Below are 19,088 nucleotides of genomic sequence, written 5' to 3'. Positions count from 1 at the left end.
CAGGAATGATGTGCGGAAATTAACCTAGAAGAGATAGAATTGAAAAGGAGCGGGCAAAAAAAAAAATGGTTACAACCTCCAAGTAGCACCATAAAACATCTCTTTTTCCCTAAATCCTAATACTAAAATAATTCTAATCAATCACATAGCATTACATTGATTTCTAATATTTTATTGAAGAGAATTTGTCAACAAAACTATATCAACAACACATATGACTTTCCAACTCCTAAGTGGCATCCTATTTGAACTCAAAGCAGTAGCTCTGTTCATCTTATATAAAGTGAGCTCAAGTTCTATTTCTTAGATCAATTTATATTATATTTTACACTTCTATTTAGTACACATTTCTAAAAAAGTTATCTTCTTTAAAATTCTTAACAATATCTCAGAATATCATTTTTCATCTTTCCTTGTAGTCTGCATGTTTAGCCAACATTTCTATTAAGCTATTAGATAAATGTCAATGGAGAAACTGATTTTGAAAATATTTCCAATATTTTTTAACATACAATGTTTGCAAGTTTATATTGCTGATTCATTGAAGAAATAGACTTGGAGGATAACATTTTACAATGATATAGACATATGCCAACCTAGTGCTTGTAAAAAGGAGAAAATCATGAACCCTCTCATACCAGGTTTCAATTCTCATAGTTTATCATTTCACAGATATTCAAAATAAATAAAACAAAATGTTCTGGTGAATGCAAAAAAGAATTCCAATCACATCCAATAGATTTATTTGATAATCAAAACATACCATAGAATAACAGTCATAAGAAAAAATAAAAATCCATACCGGCAATCGTTCCCAAATAATTCGATCATCATCTGGCTTCAAATGGTAATATGCAGATCCAAATGCTGCTGCAGCAGTCCCAGCATAGAACAAAACCCATCCCCATAATTCCCCTTTCAAGCTACATCAAATAGCTAATAACCATTTGTAACAAACTATGGTAATCTATAAGCTATAATAAAGGAGAGAAACATTCAGAAGAACCCATACCTGATGCCAAAACAACTACCAGAGAGGCAGAAAACTAGGCCAGGAACACCAAAGAACAGGTAGGGATAAGTTGTGAGCACATTGAGCGTGTTGGGAACCCCTGAATAGTCAAAAAGCCAGAAATCAAAGTGAATGAAATTGGTAGAAGAATGAGATGACAAAAGAAGGAAAAATGATGTAGGTTTCCATAAACAAAAGCCCCAAACAAATACCTAAGAAGTTGCGCATATCAGCAAAAATGTGTTGGGTGGGTGAATGAGGAATCGTTGGTGTGGCTACTAAAAGGATGAGGCCAATGAGGGTGGCTACACAACAAAGGTGCAGCCGGTTCTCCCACTGCAATATGTGAGCAAAGGATGAAAACTGCATTTCTCACCAACAATCCACTTAGTCGCTTATAGTCACTCTTCAGCTTTGTTTTACTTAATTGATCTTTCTCTTCTCTTGCCAACCGTCACTGGTGGCATTTAGAATAAGTCATTTGTTTGAAATTCAAGAGAATCAATATAATAGGGAAAATTTTACTTTTAATAAGTAGCCAAAAGGGCATTCATTATATAACGTAGAGCAAAGGTAGAATGGATATCTTCAATATTAGTATTTGATCAGAACCTTATGGAAGATTCTGGATTCTATACATAAAAGGTGAATGATTAAGTATACTAGGTAGATTATAAATAAAACGATGTTGCAAGCTCATACGATTTTAAAGTAAAATTTGACGTGATACAAAAAACATTGTTCAATTTTTCAAAGTTATACTCCATTATAGAATGTTTACAGACGAATTTAGCACTTAGAAATATAAAAGTTATAGAGAATTTCACCTACTTTTTCACCGGAGTACATTTAATTACAAGTCACATAATTCAACTAGTAGAATGAAGATAATGATTAGCATGAAAATAAACATTTAAAACACAATTCACAATTACTTTTTTAATATTTACTTGCATGAAAGTTATAGGATCATACAAATATTTATAAAAAAGTAAAAGCTAAGCAGTAAGTCAACGATAATATAATTGTCTTTTATATAAAAATGCTTCACTGAGGGATTTGGAAAGGCTGATAGCGTAAATTTATTGAACTAAATTATGAATATTTCATCACATTTAAGCCATCCATGCAGCTTGGATTTCACAAGTTTACTTCAAGGACGAAAAAAGTGTTGAGGTAAATCTTTTTCATGGTTATATTACTTCATCATCATCATTAGCAATAATCCAACTATTTGTGTTCAGCTTCATGAAACTTCATTTATCATTTGTTCATGTTTTTTATTACCTAAGCTGCTTATTCTAAGCAAATCATTTTGAACAACTTCAATTCATATTATCTTAGGATTAGCTCTTCTCCTTCATCATCCTTCAAAACTAATTTTATCTTTCTAATAAGTGCATTTTTCACATATTTATTTTCAATAGTTGTCACTCCAACTATTCCTCTAATATTATCATGCATTATGTGAATATCCTTATTTTTTTCATGCATTCATATTAATATTTTCATTTTTCCCACATTTAACTTAGCTATCAATGACCTTCTTACTATCAAATACTTCCATTCATACAACATCATCAACCCAAATTGCTTGAAATTTACCTTTAAGACTTCATGCACTCACTCCATTCTGATCACTGATCTTTAATTGTATAAGTTGTATCCTTCTATATTATCTACATTTTTATATAATAATTTAAATTATCTAAATCAATCACACCTAATGCTTACATATCACGCGATTGTTCAATAATATTGACTAAAATTATTAAAATTAATTACCAAATAAAATTACAGGTTATAAACTCAATGTTTGATATTACTAATTCTGAGCATTCTATCTTCTAAATAATTTACATCATGTTCTACTAGTTTCAATTATTGTCTCACTAAATAGGATTACTAATGCACATATCAAGGCACATCATTTTGAATATCGTTAGCAAACATCTGCATAACCAATAAGAAAGATCAAAGGCGGACTCACGTTGCGCCAAGAGGGGCAATTGCCCCCTGAATTTCAGACTTTTCACTTATATGAGCAGGCATTTGCCCCCTTTGAATATAGGTTTGCCCCTTCACTCCAATCAACTTCTGATTTCACATGCCTTCTCCGTTCTCCTCTCCACGACGTGTTCTTCGCCAGTAGGAAGAATCACCTGAAGCCATAGATTAACAAAAGCTAGACCAACGATATTAATGACTAGTGGATTTGCTGACGATGCGTCTACTCACACCACTATTGATCTGCGGTGTGTAGATAACTTAGATCATCACTTTGCCTCTTCCCCGAGTTTGCTGGAAATATTTTATTGAAAGCCGTTGTAAAATCTAAAGGTAAAGCTAAGTCCATAAATCTCAATTATTTTGGTTGTTAAATTATAGATGTAACTCATTTTGATACTTTTGCTTTATAGTTGTTAAAAAATTTACTTAATTAATATAGTATAAATTTATCCAGTCCGTGCGGATTTAGACATTTAAGGAATTATACTTAGTTTAGAAGTAAGATATCTATATATGTTTTTATTTAATTTATTATAAAATATTTATTATTTTACGAATATTTTTATTTTAATTTATCACGGAATTATATTTTCAAAAAAATTTTGCATATGAATAAAATGTATTGATATTATTATTTTTCTTAGAGGGAGGGAGGGTGTTAAAATTGCAAATTCAGCAATTAAATAGCACGAAACCTGGGATACTATCAATAATGTTCTGCAAATCAACAACCAAATTTGCTACTTTAAATGATTTTTAACTTTTTTTTTTGTAATAAATTCATATGCTGCTTGATTTCAGGTAATTTGAAACATCTTTAGATGCCCTATATTTTAGGTTATGCCTCATTGTGTAGCATTTTGTACCTCTAATTGATAGAAAAAAATTATATTCAATCAACTTTCCCCGCAATTCTTTTCATGAAATCAGGGTATGATCCTTGAGAAACACTTTGAAAAAATGATAAATATTGTCTTCTTATTTCAAACTAGAATAGCAAATTTGGCTATTCATTTTATTTGTTTGTATTTTTTTGACACCGCCCTAAAAAAAAGGTCGGTTCCACCCATATAGGTCCAATGTTGATTCTTTGAATAATCCTACTATAATTGAAAACAATGTGGTTACTTTACAACTATTTTTAATATTAGTATTGCATCATGCATACGTTTAAAATTTTAACATAATTTTAATACACATTTTTTTCTTGATGTGCAAAATAAATCAATTCTTATAGTACTCAATCATATTTCTTCTAAAAAAAAATAAATCATATTAAAAAATTTTGATGTTCTTTATTACTTTCTAATATTTGTCTTAAGAAAAAAACTTTCATAGTAAATCTTCTTGGCCCCATCATTAATAGCCTTATCCTAGCTATTTGGGGCTGGAGTTATAAATTCATATTATAATGAATTTGAACTTAGGAATCAATAATTAGCATATCATTTTAAATAATTTATAATGCATAACCTTAGGACAATCACTTTCTTTTCTAACCTTATTATTCTAATATTATCTTGCCAACTGGACACATTTTTTACAATAAATTATACATGTCAAATTCACTTAAACCTATTTCAAGGCAACTTAGCTTTCATTAAATGTCACTCCAACAATACCTCAGCTATAATCATTAACTAACTTATCCCTCCTAATTTTCACATATCCAACTTGACATCCTCATTTCTATCACACTCAATATATATATCAATGATTTTTTACAACCAATATTTGAACTTATAAAACATTGGCAGCTAAATTTTGATTTTTGAAAAATTTAAATTTAGGCATACCTAATATCATTTTATCATATACAGCTCCTAAAACATTTATTTATTTTAGGTATTTGCCCTTAACCATAGAACTATAGAAGTTATAACTTTATCCAAGATACTTTAATCAATCTCATTGAAATATCACCTTAAATTCTACTAATATCAAATGATAATTGTTAACACTATACCCGCTAAAATTTTATATCATATGCTCGATTTTTATTCTGCTAATTCTAAAAACTATACCTTCAAAATATTTCCTCCACTACTTCAAATTTTCCCTTACCTAAATAGACATCTCACTAATTTAAATGATAACATATGCAAAAAAACATGTGTCAAAGCCCTCGCCTTAAACGTTCTTTATAAACAACTCTCCATAAATGATATAACGGGATATGGACTCAATGATAATCCCAAATATAAACCTAAGATAATTGAAAACTTAAGACACTCAATAACAACTTCTAATATTAATCAGTGCTCCATCATATAATCTTCAATAACATCAACATATCTTTAATACATATCATTCTACCTCAAATTTCACCAAGGCAATTTCGATGGTACTCAATCATATATATAATATAAAATTAATAAAAAATTATATGAAGGCAATTTATTTTATTCTATATACTTCTCCATTAATTGCCTTAACAAATATTATAGCTTCAAAACATAATTTTTCAAGTCTATATTTTATTACTCAAACTTTTCTTGTATAAATCATAAGTTTGATTCCCATATAGTCAACTACTTGAATATAACTAAATATTGCTACCAAAACATTTATTTTTTAGCTAATTGGCGTCAATTTTGCCTTCAAAATTTTATTAAAAAGATTGGTTAATCAAACCACCACATTTCAATAAGCAACTCATTTCACCAAGAACTCACTTTACCAAGGCCTCATGGCAGCTTACTCTTTTCTACTTTTGTTATTAGAGCTTTTAAAGTTGCTCTTGCAACTGCAAATTCTAATTTTTTTCCTCAGAAGCAACCTTTTTAAAGCAAATCACGGGAAAAGAAATAAAAGAGTTAACCCAAATAAACATTCCTTTTTGTTGTATGATTTTCTATCACCGAAGTAGTAAAAAAAAGAGCCCAAAATGATGCCCAAGTCTCTTTAGTACTTTATGAAATGTTTCTAGACATTTTTTTTAGCATTCAATATAATACTTTAAATCAAGATAGTGCTCCTTACACAGTCATCATGAGAAGATTTAGGTCTTGAGAAAAGTTAACACCGCTGTTTGAATAGCATAAAACCAATTTAACCCTCCCCACAACCTATAGTGGAAGAGTATTAGAAAACAGGAGGACCAAAGTTTCTAAACCAGTTAAAATTTAGAGACGAAAGTGCTGTTTTACTTTCAAAAAATACTTGGTTGGGTCTTTGGATATCTTCACAGAGCTTAGTTTCAAGGGCTTTGCCATTGTCCTTCTATGATGCCATTAGTTCCAAACTCACATAGTTTATTAAGTAAAGATAAATGTGGTTTCAAATTATTTAGTATATGTTTTAAATTACAAAAGAAATATAAGTTGTCAATGACGAGTATTTTTATAGTCATAACCAAACATATTATTAAATATCAAATTTTCAATTCTTTTTTATGCACACAACATAAGCTTTGACAGGTAATATATACGATTTCAGAGAGAGAGAAGACAAGCTATTTAAGGGAACAAAAGTCTTGGAATGTGTTAATTTGTCTAAAACTTAACATGAATATCAATATGTAATAACAAGTGAGCAATGTTGCAACAAAGAAATGCAAAAGGAGAAAGCCGCTAACGCAAAACATAAACGAGTCAAGGGCCAAGCAACTGAAAATTGTGCAAAAAGAAAAAAAACTCAAGAACCCAAAAGAGAGAGAGAGAGAGAAGCAATCATGACAATACAAGTTTAGTGAAACTACAAAATTGCTTAAATCGCATGTTTGTCATCAAAACACCCCAAAATTTTGCAATTTCAAAGGTTAAAAAAAATATTCATTTTGGGACTTTGGTTGCCATAAATCTAATTTGAATGATCAAACCAAATTCTTGCCTGAAAATTACATCCATTATTCAAACCATTTCAGAATTTCTGGTATCAAGAAAAATATGATAAGCATGTGCACACTAAGATGATTGTTAACATCTGCAACCTGAAAATGTACCTCCATATGTTTTAGTAGAGCATTTTTAAACGTATTTTCAGATATAAACTCAAGATGGAATGGATTAATTAGCAGTAACAAGTAATAATAAACTTTATCTTGAGACGGAATGGATTAAATAGCAGTAAAAAGTAATAATAAACTTCATCTTAAGACGAAAATGATAACCATGAGCACAAAAAGAAGTTGAGGTTACGTCTAGGAGAAAAGGGTATAAAGCATTTAGACATGCAGAGAAATTTGACATATGTTTACGAGCATACACTATATTTGTGAATTTAGATAAGAAGAATCCAAGGTTTTGAACCATGAAGATGAGAAGATAAAATGATTAAGGATTGATGGAGACAAACTTAGTCTCTTGATCTCTCGAATTACCAATATCTATAATATATTTAATTGGTGTTTACATAGCACACAATTCTTATGCATTTACACATCTCACACCAAAACTTTCATATATACACAAATAACACTCAAATCTATAACATCACATAAAAAATAGCATTAATTACCATTTTTAAAAAGTAAAATATACATTTTCATGCATTAGTTTAAAGCATCAAAGTGCTATGTATGTAAATATGAATGTTTAGGAGTGAAATATTTAAATATATAAAAATTATGTGCTACCTATGAAAATTTCCCTATATCTTAATAAAAAGAGTTCGCCTCTTAACTTCAAAATTAAACTAAAATGTTAAGGTCATCTTTTCAAACTTTCCAAAAATCACCTATATGGCTCCATGAAATCTCATTCCTCAGTTGTGCACTAACTTTAAAAAATACATCCAAAAGATCCTAATAAATAGTACCTTGAGTAGAAATATGCATAAACTAAGAATCTCTTTTGTTCCTAGTCCAAATTTTCCATAAATAACCCTAAAAAAAAAAGACAAATTAACAAGTGAAACCAAAATACGAACCCAATAAATAGTAGGTCAAAAACATGTAAAGAAGTGGAGTGTTGTAAAGTGGGTGGAGGAGGCTAGTTGTTTATACAACTGGGTATTAGGAATTGTAAGGTAAATTTACCATACCTTCATTTAAAGCAGAATAATATTTTCATGCAGTAATTCTAATAGGAGAAAGATTCAAGTTGAAGAATCTAATCTGAATTATCATAAATAAAATGTAAACTTGCATTATAGCTATTAGCTTTGTCTACAATGATTATTCTTTTTGAAAAAACTAGTTTTCATATTTAATTTAAAAATTTTTAAACTTTAGATAAACTCTTTAGCAAATTATGTTTTTCTATTCAAGTACTTAAGAATTGGTGATTGAGAAGGAAAAAATAAGTTTTTATATTGAAGTATGATAAGGTCTCATTTGGTTGCTTAAAGTCAGCAAAAAATGCCTTTAAAATTATGAAATTTGTTAAATCCATTGTTTGGTTGGATTTAGTGAGTAAAAACATTGATTTTAAACTCCACAATCCTCAGAAGTGACTATTTCATTATCTCACTCAAAACAAATAAAAATGAAATCATTATTTTTCAAAATATGTTTCATATCTACAAGCAAGCAAATAAGTCATATGAAGAGTTGATTAAGAAGCCAACCATCTCAGCTCATGTTCAGGGTTGCAAATAATCAATAAACGTCACAAAAACTACAATATATGGTTTTTTGCTCAATATTAAAATTATGATCATAAAGTAATACAACCACACAGATAAGCAATATGGTCAAGTGTGTATTCATACTTCGTTACACTTTTTGTGGCCAGTCTTCTAAAGTTTATCTACAATCATACAGCTTTGCTGGAAGCTCACATCTCAACTGAGACTACATATGGTATATTGGCAACGTTAACAATAAATAAAATAAAAAGTTTCATGTCAAGTTGTGATAAAGGCTGACATATTTAACACTAATTTGAGTGTAATATCTTTGTGTTTATCCATTTATCAATGGACTTCAATGATTTAATTTTCACTTCCATTCAATCATTATTTATTAAGCTTTTTTTTGTTAAAATCTTGATGTTTAAGATGATAAGTCTCACAAGTTGCTCCTTTTTTTTTGGATTGTCTATTAACCTTTCTGCAGAGTACCTTATGGATGGTTTGCAATTAGAAAAATCATTATGCATACAATATCGAGAATTTGAGAAGCTAATACCTAACATATTCCCTAGCTCTTTTTTGCTTGGTGATGATAAAGCATTCGATTTGAAACGCTAAAATAACCCTATTTAGTTCAGCGACAAAAGATATAATTTACAAAAAGTCATTTCACAACTCATTTCACCATGCATAAAGTCAACAGAGCAGCGGTAGCACAACATTATCAAAGAAAACAAAAACGGAATTTGTTCCCATGTGAATCAGGCCTGATTAAAAATTAGAAATTATTATCATCATTATCCTTATCTAGACATGGCTTATTAAAATAAAGAATTATGGTCAGAAAAACTAAATGAGACCTCCTGAAATTAACAATCAATAAAATACAAAAGGAGCACGAAACAACCAAAGCAACTAGCAAAAAAAACCATTCAAAAATTAGGAAGCAAATACCTATTCCCCGCACCATGTCATTATCAGTTCCACCTAGGGCCTGTTTGTTTGCCGTATTTAACCAGAAATTACGCAGGATTTAGCGCAAATCCTGAAAAGCAACAAAAAATTTACATTTTAAATCCTGCAGAATCTTAAATCCCATTTGACCTCCGGCCTAAATCCCGATTCGTTAAATCCGGGAGTTCGACAGGGTTTAGAGGATTTAGCAAACAGAAAGGCGGGAAAAAGGGAGAAAGACGAGGGAGATACACCTGCAGTCCCCTGTCGCTACCTCCTTGTAAGGGTGTCAGTTAGGAGCGGAGGGGAGAGAAAGAGGTTTTCGGGCTCACCACCGCTTAAAGAACCTCTCTTCTCCTTCCGACGCAGTGATCCTCTCGTCGTCTTCCGCGCTTTCCGGCGAACAAGAACTGGTCGCGACTGAAGTTTCGAGCGGGCAGCGAAAGAAAATAATTATGTTCAGATATATTACCTAAAATATATTGATTTTAAAAACAAGAAAAAAAAAACTAGTATAAAATGTTATAAATTTTTCAAGGCAGTTTTACTAATTAATAATAGTTAAAACATATTTTTTTCTTAATAATTTCATTAAGTTAAATTTTATTAACAATCAATCACTAATTAATAGTTCATAGATATATTATTTTATGTCAAATATAATCTAATTAATTCAAATACATTTGATACATGCTAAACAAGAGTTAATGAAATTGAAATTACTTTAATAAAATTATATTTAAAGATTGATTAGTTTAATAAATTATTTATTTATTATTAAAGTAAGAATTGCCGAGCTTGCTTCTTGTGAAGATATTTTGGGTTGCCAGACCGCTCCGTTCATCTAACATACGATGTATCTCAAGCTTCGTGACTCTTTTGGTCGGCCCTTTCACAAGAACCTGTCGTCGTTTGACATCTCTGACTTTACCTTCACCTATTTCGGTGCCACTCGGACCATTTGATGTTTTAGTTGGTTCCTCTCTGAGAGCACAATAGATGACTTGGATCATACGAAGTGATCAGGCCTTCTCGATTGACTACATTGTTAGAGTCATTAGTCAATTGTCACGTCAATGAGGATGTCCTTGTCTTTCTGGCCACTAGGATGTCCTTGTCTTTCTGGTTGTTGTGATGGGTGCTTCACTCAACGGGAATTACAGTTAACTCTTATCGGTTTCTTGCAAGAAGTATAACAGATGACTCGAGTCAAGTGAAATGATCCAACCTTCTCGATTAGCAATACTCTTTAGTTAGTGACTGAATACGGTTGAGGTATGAATACGTCAAACGTTCTAACCACCTGATTGAGCTATCAATGTCTCACTCGACGACTTCTCGATTAGCAATACTCTTTAGTTAGTGACTGATTACGGTTAAGGTATGAATACGTCAGACGTTCTAACCACTTGATTGAGCTATCAATGTCTCACTCGACGAGAACCACATCAGACACTTAGTCAGTTTCTTAAGAGAAGATATATTAGATGACTTGGATTATAGGAGATAATCCAGCCTTCTTGCCTTGCATACCCCTTAAGGTTGAATACAAGCCTCAGTGGCATTTCACCTTATTGCAGCAGGTATTTGAGGTCTCATACCTCAGTCAGATCTCATAATCAAATGTGAATCTTAGTGATTTCCCTCTTAATATGATCAATTCCTGCAGTATTAGAGTTCCATCTACCTTCCTCCTCTACCTGTAAATAAATGACCTAAGTTATGAGAGATGACTGAGCCTTCTCGAGTAGTTATATTGTTCAGTCGCTGAACTAGTCGTAGTTTTAGTAAGAATCCACATGGCTTCTTAGCCTTCTGAATGAACTATGGGTGTTTCGCTCAACAAAAATCATAACAAACGCTTGGTTAGTTTCTTACTAGAAGACAATTCAGATGACTCGAGTTCACGAGATAACCCAACTTTTGTACCTTGTGTACTCCTTAATTTAGATATGTCCCTCAAGATTTCTTATTATTGTTGCAGATATTTGAATCCCTAACACTTCGTTCACCCCTAAGTCATGCCTCTACGGCCTTTGGACCCATATTTCAGGTCATTTCACTAAGTCCTCTGGATTTGTCTTTATGGTCATGCCTCTGCGGCCTCCAAACCATTCTTTGAGTCATGTCACTACGGCCTATGGACCCCCCTTTTGAGTTGGATATAAGTTGCATACACATTTCTTCTCACTTCATAGGATTGAATATGACAGTTGGAGTTTTCTTTCCTAGGGTACTTAGTTCTTTTTGGTAATTAACTATAGGGTCTTGCCACTATATGGAACTAAGAACCCAGGTAAAATAAGTCTTACTAAATCGTTACATTAGGTAGGAGAATTGTTGGTCATACAAAAAAAGGTTTTGCAGACTAAATGGATGTCATAAACTCTTTAGTTTAAATGGTTGAGCCTACTAACAAGTGATATGTTTATCCCTCGGGCAGTGTATTACTTGTGGTATAGTGCTCAACTATCTAAACTATCTGATATATGAAATTTATTTGGTCTCATTTTTTAAAATTAAAATACTATATTTCAAAATCAAAATTATATATATTAATATAAACTATTTTTAAGTGACCGACCAAATTTTGCCCGACAAGCACATGGCCAAGATTGTTTTGCTAGGCTTTCATCGTCGATGAGGCAAGGCCAGGCGACATTACATTGATGGGAGGAACCCGACCGAATAAGTTTTGTTTGGCGCAATGCGAACACATCAAGCTCAAAATTGGCTTACTCCCGAGGAATTATCCTTTAGATGACTCTGGATGGTAGAATGGCCATCGTGGATGCGTCTGCACGTTTTTGCTTAGAAAGGCCTTCCAAGTCTTACCATGTGGCCCGAATTGTCAGAGAACATGAAACAACCCTAAGTAAGCTAGGCGTAACCACACTTACATGGGTGTCACCATGCTTGAGTGTGGCCACACCCCCATGAGGGTGTGGGCACGCCCCCATGAGGGTGTGACTATGCCCATGATTGGCCATGCCCAATTTGTAGCGTGGTCATGCCATGCATAATCAATATGCTTCATTGCCTTGTCCCCTTTTCCATTCGGGCACCTTTGATCGCCAAGATAAGTTGTTAGACCGGTCTTAAGCCAAAAATGACCTTTGAGCTAACCTGACTACTTGCTAAAAGAAGCAAGTGCTCATTTGAACCTCTGTGAATATCCTTCTTGCGGGGGGTGATTTGCGGGGAGAGCGCACTCATATTACTTGTGTAGAGCCAGGAGTGATCACAGAGAGCCGGGGAGAACCAAGAGTGTTGACCAAGATTCGAGGGAGAGTTTTGAAGAGTTATCAGAGAGCTTCTTCACCATTCTTCCTCTTCCTCTTCTCTGTTTCTATCTTCATTCTCCTCTCATGTTTTCTTTCTCGGTCATTGTCTCGATCCAAGAAAACAAAGAGAAAGAGCGAAGCCTGATGTTGTGTCAGCGCCGAAAAACTCCTTGCAAGAAGAGCTTCATCACCCGAGGAGAGCAGAGGTCGGTACTTAGAGTGTCGCTGGAATCTCTTCATGACGAATATAGCTTCTTCCCGAGCAACGACTGGATGCAAGAAGAGCTTCATCACCCGAGGAGAGCAGAGGCCGGTACTTAGAGTGTCGCTGGAATCTCTTCAAGACGAATATAGCTTCTTCCCGAGCAACGACTGGACTTCAATCAACGACCGTGACAATATAACCTTCTCAACCCTTGTATTTTTTCTCTTAGCCAGACCTAGGAGTAGACCATGTTGCCATGGGTTCAATCACTCACGCTAGGCAATTTGGTCAGCCAACACTAGTCAACACGATCACACACCCATTGATTGGCTATTTATTTCCTAGAGGAAGCCATGGGTTACGAAGCACATGTGTAGCCAATTCTTTTGCGAAGCTGAGTGATTTCCCATTGCAAAGCCTGGACGTAAATCCTAATGGGTTGAAATCCTAATTTCCTCTTGCTTTGGCATTTCCAACCTATTTGGAGGGGCTGGGATATTTGGATTTTGTGAAATGAGAAAAGCTTGTAATTAATTCACTTTGCAAAATCATGAGGAGTTATGGAATGAGAAAAGCTTTGTAGCTAGTCCATTCCACAACATTGTTGATAGTTTTATTTTTAGAAATTCAAAGATTAAGCTCCCCACACGCTTCACCAAAGCAGTAGGCGGCTATGCCGCTTATCTATGTGCTAAACCCTAGGTGCCTACGTGAGATCGTTAGATGAGTGCGGCTTGTTATCAATTATGTTCATTTGCATTACATGTTGTATTGTGTCACGATACATGTTTTGCGTGAAGCATGTTGCACTAGCACACTGCCTCAACCGGCCGCCCTCCCCAAGTTGGCATAGCACATTGCCTAGACCAACTGCCTCAGCTCAGTCAGCATAGCACATTGCCTTGACTGGCCACCCGATTGCACTAGCACACTGCCTCAACCGGCCGCCCTCCCTAGGTTGGCATAGCACATTGCCTAGACCGACTGCCTCAGCTCAGTCAACATAGCACATTGTCGGGTGGCCCGGTGGGCATAACACATCGGCTCGACTGGTTGCCCCAACACAGTCAACCTTGCATGTTGGCTCGACCGACTGCCCAGGCCTGGTCAGCATAGCACACCGGCTCGACCGACCGCCCCAACAAGACCAACCTTGCACATTGGCTAGATTGGCCGCCCGAACACAATTAACTTTTCACTTTGGTCTGATCGACCACGTCGGCTCAGCCGGTCGACCACTTTGGTCCAACTGGCCACCCTAGCTCGGTCAATCGATCATTTTGGTCTTATTGATCACTTTAGCATGGTCTACCGACTATTTTTTTCCTACTGGTTGCCCTGGTCTGGTCAACCGATCACTTAGGTTCGACTGACCGACCCGACCCAGTCGATCAATCACTTTGGTTCAGTCGGCCACCTTAGTTCAACTGAGCCCGTTAGCTATGTCGCCCCTGGTCGACCATTTCATTCAACCAAAAGGGTCAAACAGTCTTTCCCACTTGCATAGCGTGTGTCTTACACGTGCATTAGTATTGATTGCATGACTTTGCATTAACACATTCATCACTTGCACCCTTGTCATGCATCTTTGAGCATATAACCTCATATGCAAGTGACAAGTACTTGTGCCTCCCAACGACACATTACTCCACAGTTATTTTGTGGCATCCCCACGTCACTTATCACCATGTTACTTGTCGTTCACACTTGCACTTCCCACCATTGTGTGTTTGCTTGCATATCACCCTGCAAGTTTCATGACTTTTGCATTTACATGTTTTGCAGTTAGATTGGACTTAGATTTGCATAAGAAGAAAAAAAAAACCTTAAAAAAAGAAGATGAGATTTCACTATATTATTTAAAAGGTAATGTAAAATAATGATTATATCAAGCTCGTCTTTTGACCTTTAATTATGGCCTTAGGTTGGTACAAGACTACATGAAAGACTACGTACAAGTGAAAATAAATGTAATTTTTAATAAATTTTTATTATCAAATAAATAAATCTAGCTAGTGTATAACTATTAAGAGACACAAGGAACCCTTGATGAGCTCCAAAAAGAGGGCAAGATCTTTGATGAAGTCCCTAACAATTTTATATTGAGTAGGCAAGTAGCTTCAATACACTTGGGCGAGTACGTCTTATGAGCAGCCTCGACGACTTCAATTGATGATGAAATAGCTTTGAAATGTTCGAGCGAGAACATTTAAAGACTTTGATGAATCTACTTTCTTTAACCATCAACATGTAAGAAGATTTCAAATAAGTAGTCTTCTTATTTTCAATAATCTAAGATTATAAATTTCACATAATCAAATTACATTGTAAATCTCCTCACTAATATCATCTATAAAGCTATTATGAGAAAAAAAAAGTAAATTTGTTTGAACATTTACTATTGTAAGTATATATTGTTTAAAAAGTTTGAAAGCAATTTTTCTTTTGTTTACATATATACCAATTTTATAATTTGAAGCAATAAGTCTGCCAACTAAATTAATAATTGAATTAAAAAAAACACATGGAAATTTGTGAAAACCACATGGAAATTTGTGTAAGAAAGTCAACTCTATATCAACAAGCGAAAAAATGAAGAAAAAGATAAGACATGTACTTTAATTTAAGCCCTTGTTATTTTTCATTAGACTTTCTTCGCACCATTCAACGGTCAAAGCTTGCGTTTTTTTACCGATTGAATTATTATGCGTAAGGTCAAACTTGTGCGCTGACTGAATGAAATCAGTAAAAAAAGTCAACTTTTCTAAATAGTGAAGAAGGTGTGAATATGGAAAACAAAATGGCTCAGGATTTCAAAGGATAAATTTATCTGATTCAAATGCTTCATTACATAGATCTCAAGGATTTGATTGAAGGATTTGAAATATTATTTTGCGAGAAGTCAACAGAAAAGGATGGGGAGCGCCGAGTCATGGGAGACCCAACGGTGCTCCCGTTTATCCTATAATCGAGCTTTATATTTTAAATGTTGATTCATGTTTTGATTTATTTGTTCATTTTATTTTAGAGAATTAAAACTTATATTCCAATGAAGCGAGTCATAGGAAAAGCCTAAGAGAGGGCATGTCCTGTGGCAGAGCTTATAGGACATCCTCAGAATCTATACTAAGGTGAGCCCTATTGATAGGAGTAAGAGGCTCGAACCTAGTCTAAGCACCCGTTTGGGGTAGCTTATTTGGTGCGGCGGCGTTTTAAAAACGCACTTGGCTTGTTTGGGTAAACTGTGTTTTGGCAGCTTATGCATTTTGAAAACGCTGAAAACAACGTTTTCACACAATGACAACTTTCTGACAGCAACCTGATTTTTCAAAAAAAAATAAAATTTTATAATAGCCACCGCACCTAACTTATTAATAGATTATTTATAATCATCTTATTAGCAGATTATTCAATAAGCTGCAACAGCGAGAAAAAGCGGGACTTACAGACTTTGCTTCTACTGATGAGTAAAATTTAACCTGATTATTCTAGCCTTAGTGATAAATTCTCTATGCTACGCGGAAGACGGGAGTTTGTTAGAAGTAATACCTTCATTCATATCTGATTCAATACAGGTTTCTGCTTTCATGATATCAAGAATGGTAAACTTGTAATAATTTCATTCATATCTGATTCAATACAGAGGATAGCTTGTTGTTGTTGTTGTTGTTGTTGTTGTTGTGATTTATAATAAATGTTTTATAACTTGGGACTCGATTCAAATAAAAACTTTACATTTAGAGTTTTATTTATTTTTGACACAATTGATATTTTGATTTTTTTTTATTAAATGTCATAATATGTATGCGAACTAAGGGTGTGTTTGGGAGAGCTTATTTGCAGTGGTGGCGTTTTCAAAACGCTACCATCCGTTTGGAAATTCCATTTTTATAGCTTTTTCTAAAACTCCGTTCTCATTTTTGTATTAAACGCAAATCGCGGGTCCGCGTTTCATATTGTCGAAAGACGACCAATGCCCCCTCCTCGCACCTGCCCTAATCTCTCAAGCGGCGAATCGAACTCTCCCTAAATGTCTATGCATGCATGGAATAATTTTAGGTCAAGCGTGTACGGAAGATGGTTTTTAATCAATATGAATACAAATTGACTTTAATTCACAAGTTCTTGCATATTGTATCGATTAACTTATTCGGCAGAAGGTCAAACGCTTCACTTGTGTTCTTGCCCAATGAAAATAATTAAAATTAAGTCAACTTTTCTAAATAGTGAAGAAGGTGTGGATAGGGAAAACAAAATGGCTCAGGATTTCAACGGTCAAATTTAATAAAACTAGTTACAAACTACATTTCTACAATTACGTTTGCATTGCATTTTAAAATATCAAAGAAGTTTAATGGGGATATGTACACCATCTTATGATATAAGGAAATTTTGAAAGAAGTGGGTGAAGTGCCAAATTTTTACACTTTTGGAATGTTGAAATTACATTTTGTAGGTTATGGAAGGACAAACATGCAAATCAGAGCAGAATAAAGAGTTTTAGGAAATTTCAGATTGGCATAGCCACGACTGGAACTGGCGTGGCCAAGCCATTTGAGCAACGTGGTCATGCAGGTTTCGGGTGTGGTCATACCCAATGTGGTGAGAAGACCCATGCAATGGAGGGATAGCGTAGCCACGACGGATTTCAGTGTGACCACATCGCCCAACACGAGCTTGCGGCGTAATTACGCCGCAGATCGGGCGTGGTCACGCCGACGTATATTTTCTGTTTTGGAAAGTTCTTAGTACGGGATTCTGACAAAATTTGGAAGGACTATGAACTCAAAGCTATTAAAGAACATATTTGAAGGGTTTTATAAAGCTTTAGGGAGAGATTTCTGAAGGAGGCTAGGTTTAGAGGGAGGTTTTCTTTTCCTCTTAAATTTCATTTGTTCTTTTTTTTTAGAGAGATTTTTTCAAAGAAGTTGAGTGCTTTTATTGTAAGAGAGGAGATCAAAGTTATTTTTATTTCAATAAAAATGTTTCTTTCGTGTTTTATTTCAATGAAATTTTCTTTGTTTCTCTTGAGCAATGAGTAGCTAAATATTTCTCGTGTCTCTGTTATTTTTGGATGAATTTCTTGGTTTGATTTTTGTTTTTCATTTCTCATATATGTTTTTCTACGCTTTAAGTTGTTAAAGGTTGTTGGTTAACTTTATAGCCTATGTTTACTCATAACTTGGCCAACTAGGGCGTTAAAATTTATTATGATCTATGATGTCAGTAGAAGTGTAGTGGAACAATTAGGTTAACCACAAGATTCGAGTAAAATATAAATATTTTATTCTGGATCTTGCAACAATTAGCATGGATTTAAAATTATTAGGGATGCTATAAAGATAGGTGGAAGATATCTTTGTGGAATTCCAAATCTTCTTGTGACCTAGACATAGGCTTAAGAAGAACACAATATCCTTGGTTGACAACAACCACATAAGAGAAATTTGCACAAAAATCAAGGCAGATGCCACATCTGAATCATTGAGGTATGATCCTCATTAATATTGAAAAAACACTAAAAAATTTTGAACTGCTTTTTGTTTTGTTTTGCTTTCTGTGGAGTCTGATAGAATTAGGATTTCCCTTAATGTTTTTTTCGACATCCAAACTAGGTTACAATAGTTAGTAAACTATAGCTTTTTTGTTTCGAATCAATTTCTTAACACGTTTCCTTATGAAAGCAATACACGACACTCATTTAAAATTGCTTATTACTTGGATATATATACTTGCATGAAGTGGTCGCCTGCTTCGCGGCGCTTTTGTGGCCATCAAGGGTTCTACAAGATCGTGTGACATTGTTAATATTGCACTCTATGCTAAAAAATGAACAATTATATTAGTAGTATAAGAGTTATAAGTTGATATATGGGAGACTAAAGTGGAAAAATATTTATGGTGGTGGTGACGATCGATGGGCGATTGGTTGGGGTAGCATTGTACTCAAAATTCTCCTAAATTTTGTCAATTCCAAATACATTGAAATTGAAATAGAGAATGAATTTCAAATGCAATGCAATTTTATGATACATTTTCTTTTTGTCAACCAAATTTCTAGATTATTAAAACACATGCAAAAGAAATATTGCACACTCATTTTGTCGCA

At 34.0% G+C, this 19,088-nt stretch overlaps 1 protein-coding gene across 9 annotated transcripts in view; it reads right to left on the bottom strand.

Moving 5' to 3' along the window:
- LOC110033745 overlaps positions 1-9,935 on the bottom strand; it is a 21,374-nt gene extending 11,439 nt beyond the window's left edge. The window contains exons 1-7 of one of the 9 annotated variants that reach the window (XM_020737813.1): positions 9,745-9,935; positions 9,491-9,581; positions 3,251-3,313; positions 3,003-3,174; positions 1,225-1,469; positions 1,013-1,112; positions 803-923 (exon numbers count right to left, since the gene is read on the bottom strand). In XM_020737813.1, the coding sequence (XP_020593472.1) occupies positions 803-923; positions 1,013-1,112; positions 1,225-1,381 (378 nt within the window). In that variant the 5' untranslated portion in view covers positions 1,382-1,469; positions 3,003-3,174; positions 3,251-3,313; positions 9,491-9,581; positions 9,745-9,935. Of the gene's footprint in view, positions 1-802; positions 924-1,012; positions 1,113-1,224; positions 1,470-3,002; positions 3,175-3,250; positions 3,314-9,490; positions 9,582-9,742 lie in introns of all 9 variants that reach the window. The other 8 variants (XM_020737820.1, XM_020737815.1, XM_020737814.1 and 5 more) reach the window with 8 other exon arrangements.
- Between the last annotated feature and the right edge of the window lie 9,153 nt (positions 9,936-19,088).

Source organism: Phalaenopsis equestris, unplaced genomic scaffold, assembly GCF_001263595.1.
Source record: "Phalaenopsis equestris unplaced genomic scaffold, ASM126359v1 Scaffold001273, whole genome shotgun sequence".
In the NCBI taxonomy this organism is placed as follows: domain Eukaryota; kingdom Viridiplantae; phylum Streptophyta; class Magnoliopsida; order Asparagales; family Orchidaceae; genus Phalaenopsis; species Phalaenopsis equestris.
This window is presented reverse-complemented; position numbering and strand designations above follow the sequence as displayed.